This window comes from Indicator indicator, chromosome 11, assembly GCF_027791375.1.
Source record: "Indicator indicator isolate 239-I01 chromosome 11, UM_Iind_1.1, whole genome shotgun sequence".
NCBI lineage: Eukaryota > Metazoa > Chordata > Aves > Piciformes > Indicatoridae > Indicator > Indicator indicator.
In genome coordinates this window covers 15,270,968-15,290,724 of record NC_072020.1, presented here as the reverse complement: position 1 = coordinate 15,290,724, position 19,757 = coordinate 15,270,968, and the positions used below count along the sequence as shown (strand labels likewise).

The 19,757-nt window shown below is 40.3% G+C and overlaps 1 protein-coding gene across 1 annotated transcript in view; it reads right to left on the bottom strand.

The window, feature by feature from the left end:
* The window catches only part of GOLGA4 (golgin A4), a 57,070-nt gene extending 38,886 nt beyond the window's left edge, over window positions 1-18,184 (bottom strand). The window contains exons 1-5 of the mRNA XM_054385241.1: window positions 18,116-18,184; window positions 11,889-11,984; window positions 5,965-6,063; window positions 1,729-1,794; window positions 315-629 (exon numbers count right to left, since the gene is read on the bottom strand). Coding sequence (XP_054241216.1) covers window positions 315-629; window positions 1,729-1,794; window positions 5,965-6,063; window positions 11,889-11,984; window positions 18,116-18,184 — 645 coding nt within the window. The remainder of the gene's footprint in view (window positions 1-314; window positions 630-1,728; window positions 1,795-5,964; window positions 6,064-11,888; window positions 11,985-18,115) is intronic.
* Window positions 18,185-19,757: the final 1,573 nt, after the last annotated feature.

Here is a 19,757-nt window from a genome sequence, read left to right as displayed (position 1 = left end):
TACCAAACTCCTTGTTACGGGCAGAAATCTTCATACACCTACTTTGTGCTAATTAATCTCTATTGCTGACAACATGAAATTATTTACAAACGAGATGAAAAATATTTCCACATTTTACTAGCAGAGAAGCTTTTGTCCTATCTAGGCCAAAAATATCTAGACTTACAACAATAAATTTAGCTTCCATCTCAGCCGAAAGTTGATCCATTTGCTCCAGAGAGGAAAACAAAAAGATTATCCACTACTGTAGTATCTGTTGTTAGCCTCATCTTTTTCCCCTCTCCTGCAGATAAATCTGTCACAACATTGCCTACCTCCGAGTATTTTCCCCTATAGTTGCCCAAACTGCGTTCCATCCTGCGCAGTCGCTGCAGCAGCTGCTCTTTGCTGAGGCTGTCCATGTTTCCTGAATGCTCTTCTGTTTCACTTTCAATGTCAGAAGGTGGATTGAAGGTGGGACCAGCTGTGTCCATGTCCAGTCGATTCAATGAGTCTCTTGAAGAAGTTCGTACCAGGGACTCCTTAGAAGAAGAGCGGAACAGGGACTCTTTCACCGGGCTTCGAAACAAAGACTCCATGGAGGGAACTCGGAGCTGAAGCCTCTGGGCGAAAGACTGAGTGTCACTCAGCTGCAAAAATTCAAAGCAAGCAATTATTTCTGTACTGTTTTTAGGCAGATACCCCGAAGCCCAGGAAACAGGCCTGACCTAAGAAAAGAACTTACTGTTGCCGAACACATACATGACACTAAAGAGCTACTGCTCCCTTAGAAGAATTACCTCCTTGTGCAGAAAAATTGTGCATGCAACTACCACATGAGGGCAACTTTGGACAGCAATGAAATCCAACAAACTACAGCTCAAACTTAAGCTTTTAAAAGGATGTATTTCAGCGGAACACCTTTAAAAAGTGAATGTGTAACTAAAATTAACAGTTGCATTTAGTGTTGTCCCAAATTAAAAACAAAAATAGTGTGACTCACTTCTTGATGAACTAACAGAAGGCTGTATTTATCTCAAAGACACAAAGGTATTTTCCTATGATTAAGAGAAAAAATTTATCGTAGAAGTCCTTGTATGATGGCTAGGTCTAGTACACCATCCTACACAGTCCTTTTCTTATTTTTCTTTTCTTTAAAATGGCTTTATGTTTTCACACAAAATGCAATTACTGATTTATACAGCTACAGTACTTAAGCTGTTTCAAAACAGAAGGTTCAGTGCTACGGTTCCGTGTGCTGCTGGTGCTACAAAAGTGATTGGAAAGCCTTACAAGCACAATGTTGCCTCCATAATCAAACGCTGGGACCCACGTGCTAGGAGCTACTGCTAATCCCACTCCAGCAAGCTAAACATTTTCTGAGACATATTGAAGGATGACCTCCACCTTTGATCGCTACTGACAACTATTTAAAGCCTAGTAGTTATTTCCCTTAAGCTACAAACTAGCCTTCTAGCCACATAATACTCCTGCTGCTTTTAAAGTGAGGTGAACACTCCATATTCCATGCTGGGTCCGTGAGCAATGAGATGCACCTCAATGGCATGCTGTCACATTCTGCTAACCTGTCCCTACCAAAAAAAAGCTTCAAGCATCAGGGACAACACTTAATACTATCTAATGGGATTACACACAAACAAAACACCCTGCCAGGTGAGTACTTGTCATCCCTACTCCAGCATGAAGGTGGTGACTTAAGCCAACAGGGCAGTGAAAGAAGGAACATACCTGTAGGGAGACTGGTCCACTTCCATTGTTTTCTGTGGATCTGGGAGGTGATTGTTTAGTTAAATTCTACAGGAGGAAAAACATCTGTTAGAAGGAATGGAGTACAAGAACTGTAATTCACAGATTCCTAAAAATAGCATCTGTGCTTTTTCTTTGCCTGTGTTTTTAGTACTTTCTTTTGAATGTTTATTAAGATGTCTTCATGCAAACAAGCTAGTTTGTTAAATTCAAAACAGATTGCTGCAATATAGAGAACTACAAAGCAACTATATGCGCACAGATTAGTATGAGACATCTGCAATTGCTGACATCTCCAATTAAATTATTCATAATGATTATTTATGTGACATTTATGCACAAATCAAAGAAACACCCAAAAGAAAAAATGATAGCAGGAAAAAAAATCTGATTGATGACCAGTGTTGTTTACAACTCACATGGCTAACAGTGTGTTACACTGTCTTTCTTGGGTTTAGGTACAGTTCAGAGGGGAGGGATAGGGTGTGGAAACTACCTGGAAAAAAAAGCACTGGTAACAGGCTGTATAAGACTCCAAACAAGCACAGGCAGAAAATTAGCCTTTTAGAAAAAAATATACTGTGCAAAACTTCACACGTATATTGCTCTGCACTCCTAAGTAAAGACAGAGTTCAGACATTTCTGTTCCTAGTCTGTCTATCCTGCCTATCTCATGTGATAAGGGGTTTTCTGTACAAATCCAGAAGGTTTTCTAGTGTTTACACCAGCTCAAACTGCAATAGCAAACCATGCTAGAAACCATCCTGGATATGATTTTTTCCTAGAGAAGTAAAGTACTGAGCAGTGTAACTTGTAATTTTTAATCAAGATGTAATCTGATAGTTTTATGCAAGCTGTAAAGGTGTATCTACAACTAAAATATCATTCAAAACATCACTCCATGAATCTGCTACATGGTAACATTCCACAGATCCTCCTCTGTGTGGATATGCAAATAAACATATATAAACATAAATGCTGAGGAGAAATGATTCAGTGTAAAAGTGCTTCAGTTTGATGTGGAAAGAACTTAAGGAAGCACAAAAATACGACAGAAGAGGAATGCAGACAGTTAAGGAAGTTGGGAAATGAGTAGTCACCCATACTCAGACAAAGCAGAATGAGCAATAACCAGCCACACAACAAGTCTGCTTGATTTGGAAATTGTGCTTCACCTGGATTGAACAAAATCTGCATTCCGCTTCAGAGTGCTATCCTGCTGGGGTGACTTTATTCCTAGTGGATTAAGAGCTCTTCCTGAGCTTTACACTAAAGCACTCCTCTGTTCTATTTTCAACTCCATTACTTGCTGGATTCTGGGTTTTGGGTTTTGTTTGTTTGTTGTTGTTGTTTTTTTGTTTGTTTGTTTGTTTTGTTGGGTTTTTTTTTTTCCTAATTGCTTCTCTGGAAAGTTAATAATAAGGATAATAAAAAATTATTTTCTCCTTCATAAGATTACGTGGATTTATTAAATCTAACAAGGTGTTTACGAATATAAAAGTCATAGATGCGGTTCTTTCATGTGAAGATCCTTAAGAGCTGCCATTTAAGTAGCTATGAAGACCCTTAAAGAACAGCATTTCAAAATGAAAACTGATGTTGGCACTTTAAAAAACTTTCCTCCCAATTGTGCAGACATCTTTACATTCAATCTGTGTGAAAGTAAATATTATAAAAAAAAAAAAAATAGAAACTGTGTTGGAGATTAGACTTGCTGTTGGCATAAATAATAAAAGGGATACAGTGGTAATCTTTTACATAAAAACTGGACCACCACAGCTATCTTGCTGCTGCAGTTCCAAGTCACTGTGTTCTAGGGCAAAGGGCCATGTTCTGGTGTCCACACAGTTGAAAGCTAAGCATGAATGGAAGTTGCTATAAGTAAGTATGGATTCAAGGCTCTTTGGAGAGCTTAAATGCCTCATCCCTTCATAAGCCTTAAGAACAGTTGCAGCAAAACTAGAATCATATAGCTTGGGCTGGCAGTACCAGTAGGAACATGGTTTCTCAAGATCAATACAAGTCTGTCCTTCATGGACTCATAAAACCATATCTATATCCAAAGCAAGCTATACTTAAAATCTCTAATAAAAAAAATGGTTTTTGTTATTAAGATGTATAAACCAGAGCTCAGTTTTAACTGTAGAACATTAGGGTATTCTAGTGATACTTGTGCTTCTTGACTTCCTACTTCTGAAATGCAAAGTAATTCACCCTATTTATTTCTTAAAGGTATAAATATATTCATAAGCTTAAAGAGTGAAAACTTAAAATGTCTGCATTTAACAGTATTTTACTGCTCCCTGCCTTTTATATGTATTCCAAAATTAAGTAAATTACAGAGGAGGGAGAGCTTAGTATACGTTTTCTTCCCTTGTTTTCCTTAAAAATCCTCTCTGTCCAAGGATATTTGAAATGATTCTTCACGCAACAAAACCTGTGCAGCTTCGTAAGTAAAGAGTTTATAAAATCAATGCCAAAAAGTCCAGTTGTGGGCATCTGGACCAGTATGATGCTCATTCTCTCAAGTCCCACACCGCTTGCACACAGTGAAAATATTGGTCTGCTTTAGCAGGATAAACACGCATTTGTGTGTGTGTTGATAAAACTTTCCCTCTCCTACATCTTTCATTTACCTAGGTTTCCCAAACATATATAATGGGGTTTTAAAAAAATATTTATTTCTACACACTGAGCCCTCCTCTTCCCTATAAACTTTGTATAATTTTAGCTTTCAAGAAGTTCAGAGAACAAAATCAGTGTTATGGGTAACATACAATTATACGCATTGGCAACACATTAAAGCTAACTCCCACACTATAATTATTTGCTATGTATATAAATATGCAAGTCAGTGATTCCTGCCACTGAGTATTTACTAAAAGAAAATATAAAGACAACATTTGAGAATTCACAGAAATATGTTTCTTGAAATCCAATTGTACTAAGGACATTCTGTAGCACAGTAAAAATCAGCCCACGACTGTTTACTGCTGCTTAATTACACTGACAGTGAAAATATAAGTAGTGATCACTGGACTTGGGAGTATACCTATTCAAAATACTTAGAATTGAAAAAAAAAAAAGCACTCTCTGCTTCCCATCAAAAAAAACCCTCAATCTTGAGAGCACCACAACTGAGTAATGAATCTGTGCTCTAAGCACTTTACAACAAATGAAGACTTTCCACAGGTCGCCTTTATAATCACTGTTTCAGTCCAGCTTCGCTTAGGTTGAGACAAGCCCAACACAACATGGTGTGCTGCTCTATGTCCATCTGCTTATCAAATTTCTACCCTGTTATGGCTTTCAGTGACATCATTCTAAGCATCTGCATGAGCAGGAAAAATAGGACTTAATAAGCTGGAAAAGCAAAGCAATCACGAAGTATGAGAATGAGCTGTGACTCTGAAAAACACTGTGTTTTGAATCACTATGAACTCAGGAATGTCATGCCTCTGAAGCATGTGAAAGATGCCAGCCCAGTCCTGTGACAATGATGACATGAATACAGCTTTGTTTGTGCATATGTTAGAAAGTGGAAGGCTACTCTCCTCCCTGTGCTTGCTCTTCCTTCGCTTCTTGTTCTCTTCTCACTGAACTTCTCCATTTATGGACTATGAAAGCAACCTTTCCAGGCAAAGAAACATATATTTAAAAAACCCTCTAATTATTAAAACTCAACTGTTTATTACCACAATAATACCTACCAGGTTACCAACTAGAAGTAGCTGAATTTTAGTGTCTGAGGTCATTATTTCCTGCTATCATTAGTATTAAATGACATTGTGAGACTTTCACCATACAGAGCAAAAAAAGCATGTAATTTTTGGACAACACCCAATCTCAGTGTTTCATCATACTCATTTTTCTTGAGATGCATAGACACACATTAAAAGAGGAAGAATTTCAATGGCATTAATGAATTCTATGTAACAAACGTACAAACTTGTGCAACAATTAAATTGTGCAGAGTGTGGTTACCTGTATAACAGAAAATGTGTTAATTATTTTGTGTTACAGTAAATTCACATCAGAGCACACTAGCCAGGAGCTATCAGGTACTACCTCCATGAAATTTAGTGCAGGGTTAGCAACAGGGCAGTTAAGATAGATGCCTTTGTGAGAACAAGCCACAAGCAACATAAGGTTTGCCTTCTAGTCCAGTACTCGCCTCCCCCTGCTAAAGGCATGGCTAAGGGGGGTGGGAGGACTCACCACACCATCACTTTGTGGCTTAGGTTGTTTGGTGGGATCCAAAGCAAAGATAGTATACTCAGAGAGAAAAGCAGGTTCTGCTATCATCCCGGCTAGCAGCTGTCATTCAATGCAAAAAAGTGGGAAAATGAAAATAAATCAAGGAATGAAGTAAAGAATGCTGCATGATTATACTTATTTTTTTTCACACTATTAAAAACACCATAAATAATACCACAGTTTATGAAACCATAGATATTGATAAAGGCAGGGCATAACCAGAAAATACACATTAAATCACTTCAGCACAGCCAAAATACAGTTTTGATTATTTAGAAGTGAAGAAACATACAATAAAAAGACCCTAGTTTAGCCAAAGATAAATACAATGTTTCAGGTACTGATATTGTAGTATTTTTAAACCTTCTGTGGCTGAGCTACCTTCAGATACCACTGAGCCTTCTTTGCTCTTAGCTATGTGTAAAAAACTCATCAGTCTAAAAATCTAAGTATTTGAGTTATAAAAACATATAAATTGTATGACTTAGACTATCTTCCAGTGCTCTTACACAACAGAATTCTAACTACATTAAAAAAAAAAAAAAATCCTTATCAACTCTTTCATACTACTAGCTGATTGTTTTGTAAAAATGCCACAAGCTGAATTAAGCATTTTATCAACTCAGTATCAAGGAAAAGATTTATATTCCTAGCAGTGAAAAACACAACGAGACAGAAATCAGAATTCAAAGGGGACAGATATAGGCAACACAAACTAATGCTGTTAGGATGCTGTATAGAGTTAAGGAAATACTCTTCTGGTTTTCCACACAAAGTTCAAGGTTCAACTGTCTGATAGCCTGAGATTTCAGAACTGTCTGATAACTGTACCGAAACACAATCTGGTTTTTCTTTCTCAGTATTTCAGAATAAATTTGTTTTACTTCAAGCTACTAAATGGTATTTTTATGAATCAAATCTATTACAATGTAAGTTAGAGTTTGATTTTATTTTGGGTGACTGTTACATTGACTCCAGTGCTCCTCCAGATTAATTACATCAATTCAAATTCAGAGAGGAAAAATGTTTTCATGTGTAAGTTCTGGAATGCTACATGATTTGAAATCTGTGTCCACAAAACCCTTTCAGAAAATGTATTAAGTACCTAATGTTCAGTGACAGCCATACACAATAGCCTCTGAATGTCAATACTGACTCCATAAGTCTTTTCTCTAATGTATTTCCAGATGTTTCCACACAGTAGAATGTAATTAACAACACTGTTGAGTTTCAAATGCTAGTCAAAGCCCTGATGCAAGATCACTGAACTAGCTCAGTTTGATCCTACTGTTGCTTGAGCACAAAAGGGAAGGAGCCAACCCTACAAATAAAGAAGGGCAGAAGACAAGAATATTGAGGCAGAACAGTAATCACTGTATCAAAATGAAATCACTAAATATTTTCTTCTCAGTAGCCAAGACAAGAGTTTCACACTTCAAACAGCTACCAAAGTCAGAATATACTCAGTCATGGTCCAAGAGTGGTATTTCCTTAGTATTTCCTAAGTGCTGGTTGCATCTTCTTCTCATTATTGACAGTTCATTCTTGGATGCTGGGTAACCACCAACAAAAATATTTAAGTACTTGCTCACAGTATTTTTGTTACTCCAGCAGCTCATTACCTGCTGCATTTTGACATCTAAATTACAGGTGGATATGTCTAATGAGCCCTATAACTACACTACCTAATGCTTTCCAATACATACATGTGCTTTTATCTGTGCTTTGAAATTTTTTTAATCAGCTATTCAGTATGGCTTTAAAACTAGCTGTCCAGTTACCTTGGGAAGGGGGTATTAAAATCCACTCAATGATTCACCTGTGCCTGGAAGAAAGGGCAAGAAACAACCTGCTATTCTGCTGATGTACACATCAGGAGTTGTAAAATCCAGGCTTTAGAAAAAGACTAGGCTACACAGCCTCCAAAATTTAGTTTTTAAGTTTGCTTGTCAGGAAGGAAAAAGATATAGACATATTTGAACCACTACCAGCTTTGCATGGCAATGTCTATTTAGAAGTCCTTCAAATTAAGCACATGAATACAGGAAAAATGAAGCATTAACAGAGGCACTGAAGAAATATTATTTCAGTTTTACTTATCCTGCTTTACTGCCTAAACTAGAAAAACATTTCAATTTATTAAAAAAGACTGTCCTTATATGCCACTGAAAAGTAAGACTGAAAAGTACCTTGGCTAGTTTATCTTTAGCTTTAAGAGGAGCTATATACATTGTGCTCTGCTGTCACTTCTGTAACACTCATAAGGATGAGAGAGTTATTTCAATCTCCATGACTGGCTGGTCATCCACAGAAAGCTATCAGCTCTTTGCTTTCAGTTGATGGCTCAGAACTAGCTTTGTTATCTTCTGCATGTGGGCCTGACTTGTAAATAAGCATAATATAGAACAGAAACAAAATGCTGAACTTCTAGGAACTGTACTGGATATGATTAATTTATTTCACCTCAACGTCTGTTCAATGCAGTGACAGTTTGAAAACTAAACACTTCTTTCCTAGAAAAGATGGGAAGCACCAAGTATCTTGTAATCATCCAGGGCTGTTTCAAATGGCACCAAGACCAACTCAGAAAACATCTGATATGCAAACTGAAGAAGCTCTGTGCATGTACCAACATATGCTTGCACCTCACAATGTAGTCATATTCTGTGGGATACTTGTAAAAACAGAATACAGAACTAGACAGACTTCTGCTTTTTCCTTATAAATGAGAAAGTCATGAGCTTCTCTCTAACACTGCCTCTGGAGATCCATAGCCCCACTAACACAGAAGCTGAAGAAAAAAAGTGGGGAAGAAAAAGTAACCCGTGAATGCAGCATACATGTTGGTTCTATTTGTTTTCCCCCCCCTCAAACTGAGAATGTTTTAGAGTTTTGAAAGATATAAGCATTGCAGAATATAAAGCAAGAATGTTTGCCTGTGCACTTTTATAATTCTTTCATCAGACTAATGCTGTCATTTCTGACTGTAATTCACTCCGAAATTGTTTTTATTCTAAAGCTATCCTGAGTTTAAATCAAAGCTTTCAAATGCAATACTTGCAGTTGATATTACAGTGCTAAAAATCCAAGATCTATTAAAGCCATTAAAAAAACCCAACAAATGAGAACTATGAAACACTTTAATTTTGCTTAGCAATTATTCATATACTGCAAGAACACTTAAGCATACAATACTCTTCATTTTCAGTGTATTAAGTGTTCTCCAAATTTAGTTCACTATACTGTCATTGCCATTGACACCTGTACATGAAACATCTGCCTGATCAAATGAGAACACTGTAAAAAATGCTCCCTGGAAGACATAAAACACCTATATGATCAAGGCACATATTTTCAGAGATTGCATGCAATGCTTGCAGCTTTTTTAAGCGTAATAATATTGCTGCTGAACTGAAATTTATGAAAATATAATCCAAACAAAGGCATTTCAAAGATGATTTGCTTCTAATTATTCTCTTAACGTTAATGCTTAACATTTGGAGAAAGGAGATTTCATGTCTTGACCATTTAAATTCATCTTTATTTTAGTACAATGTTCTGTCTAACATAAAACCAGCCCTTATAATAATAGAAGAGGTTTTCATTCCCTTAGCAGCTTCACTATTTCCTGAATTTCTAATTACAGGATATGTTTCACCAGTAAAATTCTCATAGCAGCTCCCTAAGCCCAAGGATAACTGTAATCTGAGGTCACTTTAGTACTCTCTTTCCATTCTTAATCTCATTCCTCCTTCTGCCTCTCTGATATTCCAGTCCAATCCCTGTATTTAGAGCATAATGTTCTTCCAACATAACTTGGCATGTCCTGTGGGGCATTCTTTGCTTCTCTCATTTGCATGGACAAGTACTCTGAAAAAAAACCAGACTGCTGCAGGGGAACAACATATATCTAAGGAAACACCATAGGACAAAAATGCAGTTGTCCATAGAAATAACAAACACTATACAAAGCAGGGGACATAGCAGTTGCAATAACATTTGGAAATGAACTTATTTTCAAAGTAATTGTTTTTACTAAATAGATAAAACTTAAAAAAAAACAAGATAAGCATCGAGGCTCACAAATATTTTTCAGATCTGGAATAAAAGCAGGCATCCTCAAAAATGAATAAAGTTAAAATATTCTGCCTTTCCCTCAATGTGTGAGTTATGCTATTTAAGCACAAAAGTAGTTGGTGCTTATATTACAATAAAGGTTGAGGAGTACTACCATTCAATATTTTCCTTTCTTATTTCCCACTGAAAAGAGAGAGGAAAATTTCCTCCTTTTGGGTAGGCAGGGCCAAGTGAATGACAGACAGACACAGTAAATCAGTCACACAGAGGAACATCACTATGGCTCATGGCTTCAATGTCATATTCCACTCAGGTTTTGCTGAAATCTGCATCAAATCAGTCCTTTAACCTCCAGCAAATTCCATAATAGATACACATAACAAAATTAATTAAAAAAGGAAAAAAAAAAAGGAGAATATGTTTGCATTGGTCAGTGATGACACCATCTCATTCCTCTAGGCTATGGTGGTAACTCTCATGTGGCAATACGCCACTTCTATACTCTGCCTTAGGGGTAAAAAGGAAGACTGTTTTTCCAGGGAAAAAAGAAAAAAACCCAAACAAGCAAACACACACCACCTCCTTCCCACCCAACAGCAACAACAAAAAGGCACAAAAATAAAAAAAAAGAAAAGAAAAACGGCAGAAACTCAATAACTCTCCTTACCGAAACACTTGATAATTTATCCTGGGTGACAATGGTAGCTGACATTATGGAGCATCAGTTAACAGAAAACCTCTCTCCAAGGTCAGACTGAAGTCATTACACATATATCAATTAAAAAAAAATTAGGAAACTCAGTGCTACATTTCTCAAATAGAAAACAAAATCACAAAGTACTCTCTTTCATTTCTACTATCATTGCAGGAAGCAAATTGCCAAGCTGAAACTAATGGTGGCATTCATAATGGAATCTAAGACAAACTGCTGGTACTGCTGATCATTTCCTGAATAAAATGTGGTGTTAAAAATTCAAGTGGATTGTCCCATTTGCAAGAAACCCCACCTTTTCTTTGTAGCAAAACCCAACAACTGATTTTTTAGGATGCGAAGTCAATACTTCCTCTGATGAAGTTCACAGAACCACAGAAGTTCTCTATTTCACTCCACCAGCTTATTTCCACATTCAATAAATCAGAGCTTAAATTGTTTGGTTGTTTTTTCTTTTTTAATTAAGCCACTTCATAAAAAGCCACAGTTCTCAAGATGAAAAAAGATGAGTGGGGACTATTTCCACTGTTCACTCTATTAAGCAAGTCATGGTTACCTACCAGCCTGACAGTAATTTTAATGATACTTTATAACTGCTAATTTAGACTCAGTTTTGGCTTGATATTTGGATTTTGTATTGGGCTTTCTATTATTACTTTTTTGTAAATTGATAATTATTACTGATATGGTTAGAAACATTCACAGGGAATTAGTTTAAGCCTTCAGGCTCATCTACTTCAAGTTACCTGTGCAATTAACTGGATTCCCCCACATTTCCAGCCAAAAAAGGCATAATAAAAGACCTCTCTGAATGTAATTTCTGTCCTGCTACTTTACTGAGTTCAGTTCAAGGGTAAGGCTTTCAAGACCTGAAGGAGAAACTAGAATGTTTCCAAATCGGGGGGGTTAACTACTACAGTTTAAAGGAAATACTTCAGCATTGAAGATAAAAAGTAGTCCATTCATATCTATAAATGCACAAAAAAAAGTGAGATTGAGGAATAAAAAAGAAACAGTTAATCAAAGGCAGAAAGTTGGATTTTTTTATTTTTTATTTTTGAAGTTGACAAAGACAGAAAAACAGTTCTGAACTGACCTCTTTGTCTGGTGTTAAAGTGCCTTCATCATTTTGATCGGTAAATGAAGATGTCCTGCTTCTGTTGCCAGTTGGTGAAGGGGAGCTGGAAAGGACCTACACAGAGATCATACATATCAACAAGTAATAATATTAATTCCTAAACTAATTATCCCATATCATAATTTACTTCAACAATTACTAACTATAAGATCTCCATAAAGTCTGGTCTAGATGTTCCTTTTGAAGAAAACGACCAGTGCATTGCTTATGAAAACTTCTACTGTACTATAAAGTCTCCAGAGCAAAACGTGGCATGAATTAGCCACGAGAGCATCCAACAACATAATTTATTTCTGACTATTGTCTTCTTAGACAAGACTTGAAACTCATGCCTCCTAGTACTTTAGGAATGAAGTTTCTTAAGGTTTGCAAGTTCTGCAAACTGACAAGGATTCAAACATTTACATACAAAATACTGGTTTAATTCCTTTAAGAAATTAACAAAACAAAACAAAAAATAAAGCCTGACAAAAGAAGAAGGAAAAAAACACTACACAAACCAAAAGCCAAATTGCTTGTAAAATTGAATCTAAAGAAAAAGGACATGTCAAGTGTCAAGTGGAGGGGGGCCAGGCTCTTTTCAGTGGTTCACAGTGATAAGACAAGGAACAATAGGTTAAAATTAGAACACAGAAGATTTCAGCTCAACATGAGGAGAAACTTCTTTACAGTGAGGGTGACGGAGCACTGGAACAGGCTCCCCAAGGGGGTTGTGGAGTCTCCTTCTCTGGAGACTTTCAAAACCCACCCGGATGCGTTCCTGTGTGGACTGCCCTAAGTGATCCTGCTCTGGTAGGGGGGTTGGACCTGATGATTTCTTGAGGTCCCTTCCAACCTCTGATATACTGTGACATATGAAAATTACACGCTTTATGTCAATACGAACTCATTGTTCCTGTCAGCCCTGAACATCTATTCAAAGAAATACCAGTCTCATGCTGAGTGAGACTGCAACAAGCAACACAATCCCAACCCAAACATAGAATGTTGCATGCTTTAAAATTCAAGTATAAATTTTCAGTATAAAAGTACTGAAAATGAAAATATCAACAAGTTTTCATGTACCCAAAAACAAGTCAGCAAGATCGATCGCTCGTTATCTATATTCAACAACCTAACCAGAAGGAACAAGACCTCTGAAACACCAACAAAATTTTTTAACACTTTGTTGCAGCACCATCATTGAGGCCGTACACAAATTGTGCCTTGCAAAATACCCGTCTCCACAAGACAGAGTTGGATGTTCTAAAACATGACTGACAGTGTATCAGATCACTGGAAAGATGCCACCAAAAATGACACTTCTTCAGAGCATTACACTCACTTTATAGCCTAAATCTATAATTTGGGGTATGTTTCATAAAATCTGGATACTGCTATATCAAGTCCAATAGCATATGGAGCACCAAACCATTCCAAAATTTCATAGTTACAGGTCTAAACAAGTGAATCCAATGCTCCTGCTTGAAAATACAATTCAGAAGTCAAACACCTTATCTGGTACCAAATAACCATTCACCATGAAACCTCTACATCCTGCTGAAAACTTTCTCAATGGAAGTATTCATAGAGTTTGAAAAACAACCACCATCTATTCATGTCAACAGCTTCCTTTTATTCCTACTCCCTATTCTAATGTCCCTGATTTAAAGATCACTTCTGGCCCCTACCATGCGGGCAGAAATGGTTTCCAAATGTTTTAATTTTGCTGTTCTGTTTAAAAGAAGTATGAACATATTCTGCCCTTCAAGGTTCTAGTTCTCACTGCTGCATTCATGATTTTGTCTATTTACAGCCACTTCAGCAGCACTAATTTCTGCAGCACGACTATCTGTTGATCTTGGCCATAAACAGAAAGATTGTGTAAACGAAGTTGGATGGCACAGAGGAGAAAAAACATAACAGCAGAGTTCAGCCGGAACGGACCTACAATGACCATCAACCTGCTGGGCGCAGGGAATGTCTCTGGACCAACACCCCAAAGGCTTCACCTGAAGGATGTTGGGTGGGATGCAGTGGGCAGGGCAGAGGTGGCCAGAGCTGTACATGGGAGGTCCAGTCACCTGACAACAGTGACAATATCCCAGGGCAGCGTAAGAGGGGAAATCCTTCTGTGTCTGCTGCCAGATCTGGCCCAAAGGCCACCCAGAGACATCCCAGAGGAGATCCATGAAGGGGCTGGTGGAATTACTTGGCAAGGCCTGAGGGAGGAAGACCAAAGGCTGGACAAGGCTGCAGAAGAGAAGAACCAAAACCAGTTTGTTGAGGCATCCAAGGCTATTTTTAGCTGGATAGAAGTAGCAAGATCAAAGGAATGTCTTCTTGAAGAACACAGCATCTTCATTCCCCTGGAGTGAGGGGCAGCAGCAGTCATAAGAAATGGAATGTAGACATGTTGCCAGGGCTCCCACTGCTTTGGAGCACCCAATGGTGTCCTGCCAAGTACAGGAAAGATTTTTGCCCCCAAGGCTGATCAGGCCAGGGGCGCTTGGCCACTCTGAGAAGCCCCTGGGATGGCTCAAGATTGAGGGAGAACAGGGCTTGGGCATCTCCTGGGTGGCATGACAAGCCTGTGGTTGGAGGCAGCAGGTCTTGCTCACGTGCTCAGGGAATAGCAGCAGTGGGGTCAGGAAGGAATTTTTTCCCCTCGGGGTAGATCTGCACTGGTGTCCAGGGCTTTTTTTCCTTCCTCTCCAGCACTGAGCATGACTGCTTGTCAGGGCTCCTCTGTTCCCTTTCAGCTAGGTTACTGCCTGCTGCTCATGCATCAAGAAGATGGACTCTCCTGCCCTGCATTTAAGGGAAGGAAGGCTTTTTTTCCCCTCATGATAGGCTAGTAAGTGTCCCTGATACGAGGTTTGCCTTCCTCTGCAGCACTGAGCACAGCCTCTTGGTAGGCCTCTTTTGGACCATTTCAGCCAGGTGCCAGCTATTCCAGATACACAAAGCTGGCCCTGATGTCCCACATCTTGAGGGAGGAAGCTTTCTAGACTCCCAGGATGGGAAAGCTTCTTTTCCTCTGTAGCACCGAGCACAGATCCTTGTCAGGGCTTCTTTGGGACCTTCTGATCAGTTCTTGCTGCTACTCTTGTTACCTTTAAGGCACCATTCGTGCCTTCGCTCTCTCAGGCTCTCTTGCCCAGCGCAAGCTTGCAGCAGGAGCAAGTTCTGCTTCTGCTTTGGCTCCATTTCTCTAGAGGTTCTTGCTTGTGCACAGCAGCCTATGTTGGAAGAGCTCCAGGCTTTCTGCCCCATCCAGGGCTGCCACTTTCCAGCTCTCCCTGCCTGCAACACCAGCAGGCATGAGAATGCTTTCCAACTCTCACTGGCCAAGAAGCACAGCAGTGGAGCAAGTTCTAGAAGGCAGAGTCTGCTGCTTGTCATCAGTGTGTGTCGTACTTTGGAAAACACCCCATGGTACCAAGCATCTCTTCTGTGTGTGGCCAGTCCTGATATGCTATGACCAAGAATTCTCCAAGTTCTCACTCTTCAGGAAACAGGCACTGCTTGGCCTGTACTCCTGCAGCTGCTCTCTGCAGCTACTTCTACAAAGGATGTTTTTTCCAGGCTAAGCTGGAGAACACATCAGCCTAATCCTGGCTACACAAGGGCACTGTGATAGTGATTATGAACGTCGACTGTAAAATAGGTCCAGAAAAAAAAACATAAAATAGAATACAATAAAATCCTGTTTCCACTTGTAACTGTTTTGTTTGAAAACACTTAGAAGTGTTTTCAAAGGTAGAAACCCCCTAGCATTTAAGGCAAATAGCAGGTTCACTCATTGTGAGCACAGGGGATAGATTAGATTAGTTCAGCTCGAAAGGGCCTGAAACAATCAAAGCCAACTGCATGACCACTTCAGGGCTGACCAAAGTTCAAGCATGATACTACAAGCATATTCAGAATGCCTCTTCAAGACTGACAGGCTTGGGGCATCTACCATCTCTCCAGGAAGCCTGTTTCAGAGTTTTCCCACCCTCTATATAAAGAAATGTTTCCTCATGTCAAGTTCAAACCTCCCCTGACAGATGAAGCTTAAACCATGCCCATGTGCCCTGGTACCAAGGAGAAGAGATCAGCATCTCCCTCTCCACTTCCCCTCTGCAAGAAGCTGGAGAGACCAGTAAGGTTGCTCCTCAGCCTCCTTCTCTCAAAGTCTCCCTACAACAGCATATAGGAAAGAATAGAGCAAAAATAAATGCGAACAGAAGTCTCAGAACTGAGAAACATTGTTTGGAAAACGTGTTGCAAATGTCTTGACAGAAAGTAGTTGATAATCTACATGATGACAGAGTACCCAGTGAGTAGAACGCATTTTAAGGATCTGAATTATTAAAAGGTAGTAAAAGTCTATGCCACACTCTTTACACAACCCCAGTACACTTCAGAGGCCTCAAAATCTTCTCACTCCCTCCTCATTTACAGAATCTGTTTTCAGATATGACAGACAGCCTATTTTACTGTTAATATCAAATTTAACTTGAATTCCTTCTAGCACTCTGAGAAAAACTAAAAAGTAAAACAAAAAATCCTGTAAGACAACTATTTTACACAAAAATAAGTCTGTTCTCATTGTCTACTTCTGCCTTTCCATTCACGTCGATCCTTGAATTACATGATCTACTCTGTCCACAGTATAGCAGACTAGGTGAAAGTATCATTTGTAAGGTCTTGTATTAGGTTTCATTAAACTTGTCAGTTTTGAGCAAAGTATCATAATTCAGCTGCTGCATAGTGATAAGCTCTGAGGCTCAATCTCTTTACACTGTACTGAAAGTTCACCATATATGCCAGTGCCAGGGCTGCACTCTAAAGCACCAGCAACAATAATGTACTGTACTGAAATAACTAGAGTTATTGAACTAACCCAGAGTTACTAACTGTTAGTAACTGTTAAAGTACTTAAAATAAACCTCAGGAAGCTACATAAAGCTTTACAGTACCTCTATTTCTAAAAATACTGCCCCTGTTTGACAAATGAGTGATTTAAAAAGTACTACATAGCAGAATGTCAGCAGTTTTTGAAACCATGCTCTAATACTGAGACTATGCAGTGTCAGATCTCCCAGTGGTTCAAATGACACGCAGATCAAGCCCAGGCAACTGATCACCTGTTTGTAAAATTAAATTATCTGCCTACAGTGTTGTATTCACATGATTCAGAGCTTTTACTGGTTTTATTTGTTCAGATTCAAAGTTGCAAAGGATACTTAACCCGGTAAAAAACTAAAGAGACATAGGCAGATGTTATCTTTTTCAGCAGAGTTTTCCAACATGAAGTTAACTCATCAAAGTCTCTCCATCTAAATCTGAACCAGTAGAGAGAATTTATTCTGCTTTGACACTGGCATGAAATCATCACAACAATTGTTTTGCCACTGTCGCTCTCCTAGATACATATCTAATGTGATTACAAAAGAGTAGTTTCTAGTCTCCAACACTAATCATAATTTTGAGCACACATAAGAGAAAAATTATTATTTAAACTAGGAAAAAAAATTACAAATTAAATGCCTTGCTCTCAGTTTTATCCTGTATTTTCCATTTTTCCATAGTGAAAAAAAAAAAAAAAGCAAGAATAAGGTTATGGTAAGCAAATCAGCCCTCTAAACAGTGTAGACAGAAAGGGATTAGAGGAACTAAAAGAACAAACATTAAGAGAAACAGATTATCTCAATGCTGGATTGCTATACACTGCAGAAGACAGTGACATTAATTTAAAACTATTTCTGCTTCATTCTGTTTGATGTTGAAGCAAGAGCCGGTTTTCACACTTCTCCAAACGGCAACATTTGTAGAGTGCCCGAAGAACAGTCTGCAGAGGCTGTGGGAGAACCTTCCAGGCAGGAGGCGACTTGGTAACAACAGCAAAGTTGCCTTGCAAAGTCGTAGCGAAGCCGCCGGAGCGGAGCTGACGGAACCAGGGCGCGGCGCTGGCCGGCTGGCACATCCCATCACTCTCGGCCGCCCACCACACGCCAAAGCGGGCGCTCCGCGACCCTCCCGGCGGCCGGGCTGGCGGGAACGGTCCGACCCACTGCCACGGAACGACGAGGCCTTCTCGGGCGAAGCACGGCCCAGCCCAGCCGGGTGAAAGGCCACCAGAGCCCGACCGGACACTACGAATCACGCAGGGCTCTATCCCGGCCCCCCATCGCGACCCGACGGACAGCTTGGAGTACCTGGTGCGGGAGTGGACCAGTGCGTCCCCCCTGCTCCTCGCTGATCTTCTGCTTCAGCTTCTTGAACATGGTGGTGGGAGGGAGGGGGCGGGGATGGAAGGGTCGAGGGTCGGCGGCCAGCGGCGAGTAGAGCGGAGTATGACTGCCCAGCGGGTCGGGCAGCACCTCTCACGCACCAAGCGAGGGACTCGGAGGGCTAGGGTGGCGGTAGAAGGCCACAGCTCCGCTCACCCCGACCCCACGGAGCCGCCGCCTCTCCTCCCTGACTCCCCCACCACCGCGGAGCAGGTGAACTTGACCACTACCGCGCCTGCGCGGCCAACGTGGAACGAGGCGCCCCGGCACGGTACGGGCCGCGGCGAGGCACAAACTTCCCGAGGGAATGCGCGGCGCCATGCCTCCTTCCGCGCCGGCGTGGCCGCTAGTAGCGCGCTGCCCGGCCGGGACTGCGCAACGGAGCTGGGCCGCCTCGCCTCCCTCCAGGGGACAGAGCATATCTCAACGCCGGTATGGCAATGATAAATCAGCACAAAGAGCTGATGTGCCAGAACAGGGGGTCGTAAGGCCTGACGCGACACAGGCCTCTGTGTGCGTACTGACGGTACCAACGCACAGAGTTTCACAATCTGAAGAACCGGGCAACAAGGTAATTACCAGGTAATGACAAGGCGCTCGGCTCAACAAGGTGAAGTACAAGGACCTGCACCTAGGTCGGGGCAATCCCTGGTAACAGTACAGGCTAGAAAGTGATGGGATCGAGTGCTGCCGTGGAGAGGACTTGAGGCTATTGGTGGATGAAAAGCTGAACATGAGCCAGCAATGTGCGCTGGAAGCCCAAAAGGCCAACCGTGTTCTGGGATGCATTAAAAACAGTGGCACCAGCAGGTCGAGGGAGGTGATTCTCCTCATATACACTCCTCTGCTGAGACTCCACCTGCAGTGCTGTGTCAGAGTCCTCAGCAGAGGAAACGGAAAGACATGGACCTGTTGGAGAGGGGTCAGAGGAGGCCACAGAAATGATCAGAGGGCTGGAACACCTCTCCTGTGGAGATTCAGTATTGTTCAGCCTGGAGAAGACAAGGCTCCAGGGAGACCTTATTGCAGCCTTTCTGTACTTCGATAGGGCCTGTAAAGAAAGGGGGGAACAAAAGTTTATCAGGGTCTGTTCTGACAGGACAAAAGGTGATGGCTTTAAACTGAAAGAGGGGAGATTTAGACTAGATACAAGGAAAAAATTGTTTACGCTGAGGGTGGTGAAACGCTGGCACAGGCTACCCAGAAGTCTCATAGAAGCCCCATCCCTGGAAACATCCAAGGTCAGGTTGGAAGAGGCTTTGAGCAACCTGATCTAGTTGAAGATGTCCCTGCTCATTGCAAATGGGTTAAACTAGATGACCTTTAAGGGTCCCTTCTCAATGCAAGTCATTCTGTGAATCTATAATTCCTGGGCTTTTTTTTTTTTTTTTTAAAAAAATCAAAAGTTGCTTTTGGAACTGAAACCCAATCTGTAGCTAAGAAAGCCACATTATTTACATTGAATCTACCCTGAAACCTTTTGAATAGTCTTCTATTTGTAAACCTGCAGTATATTTGTTTGCAAATACAGTACTATTAAAGATGGAAAGGAAGTGTTTGCCACCAT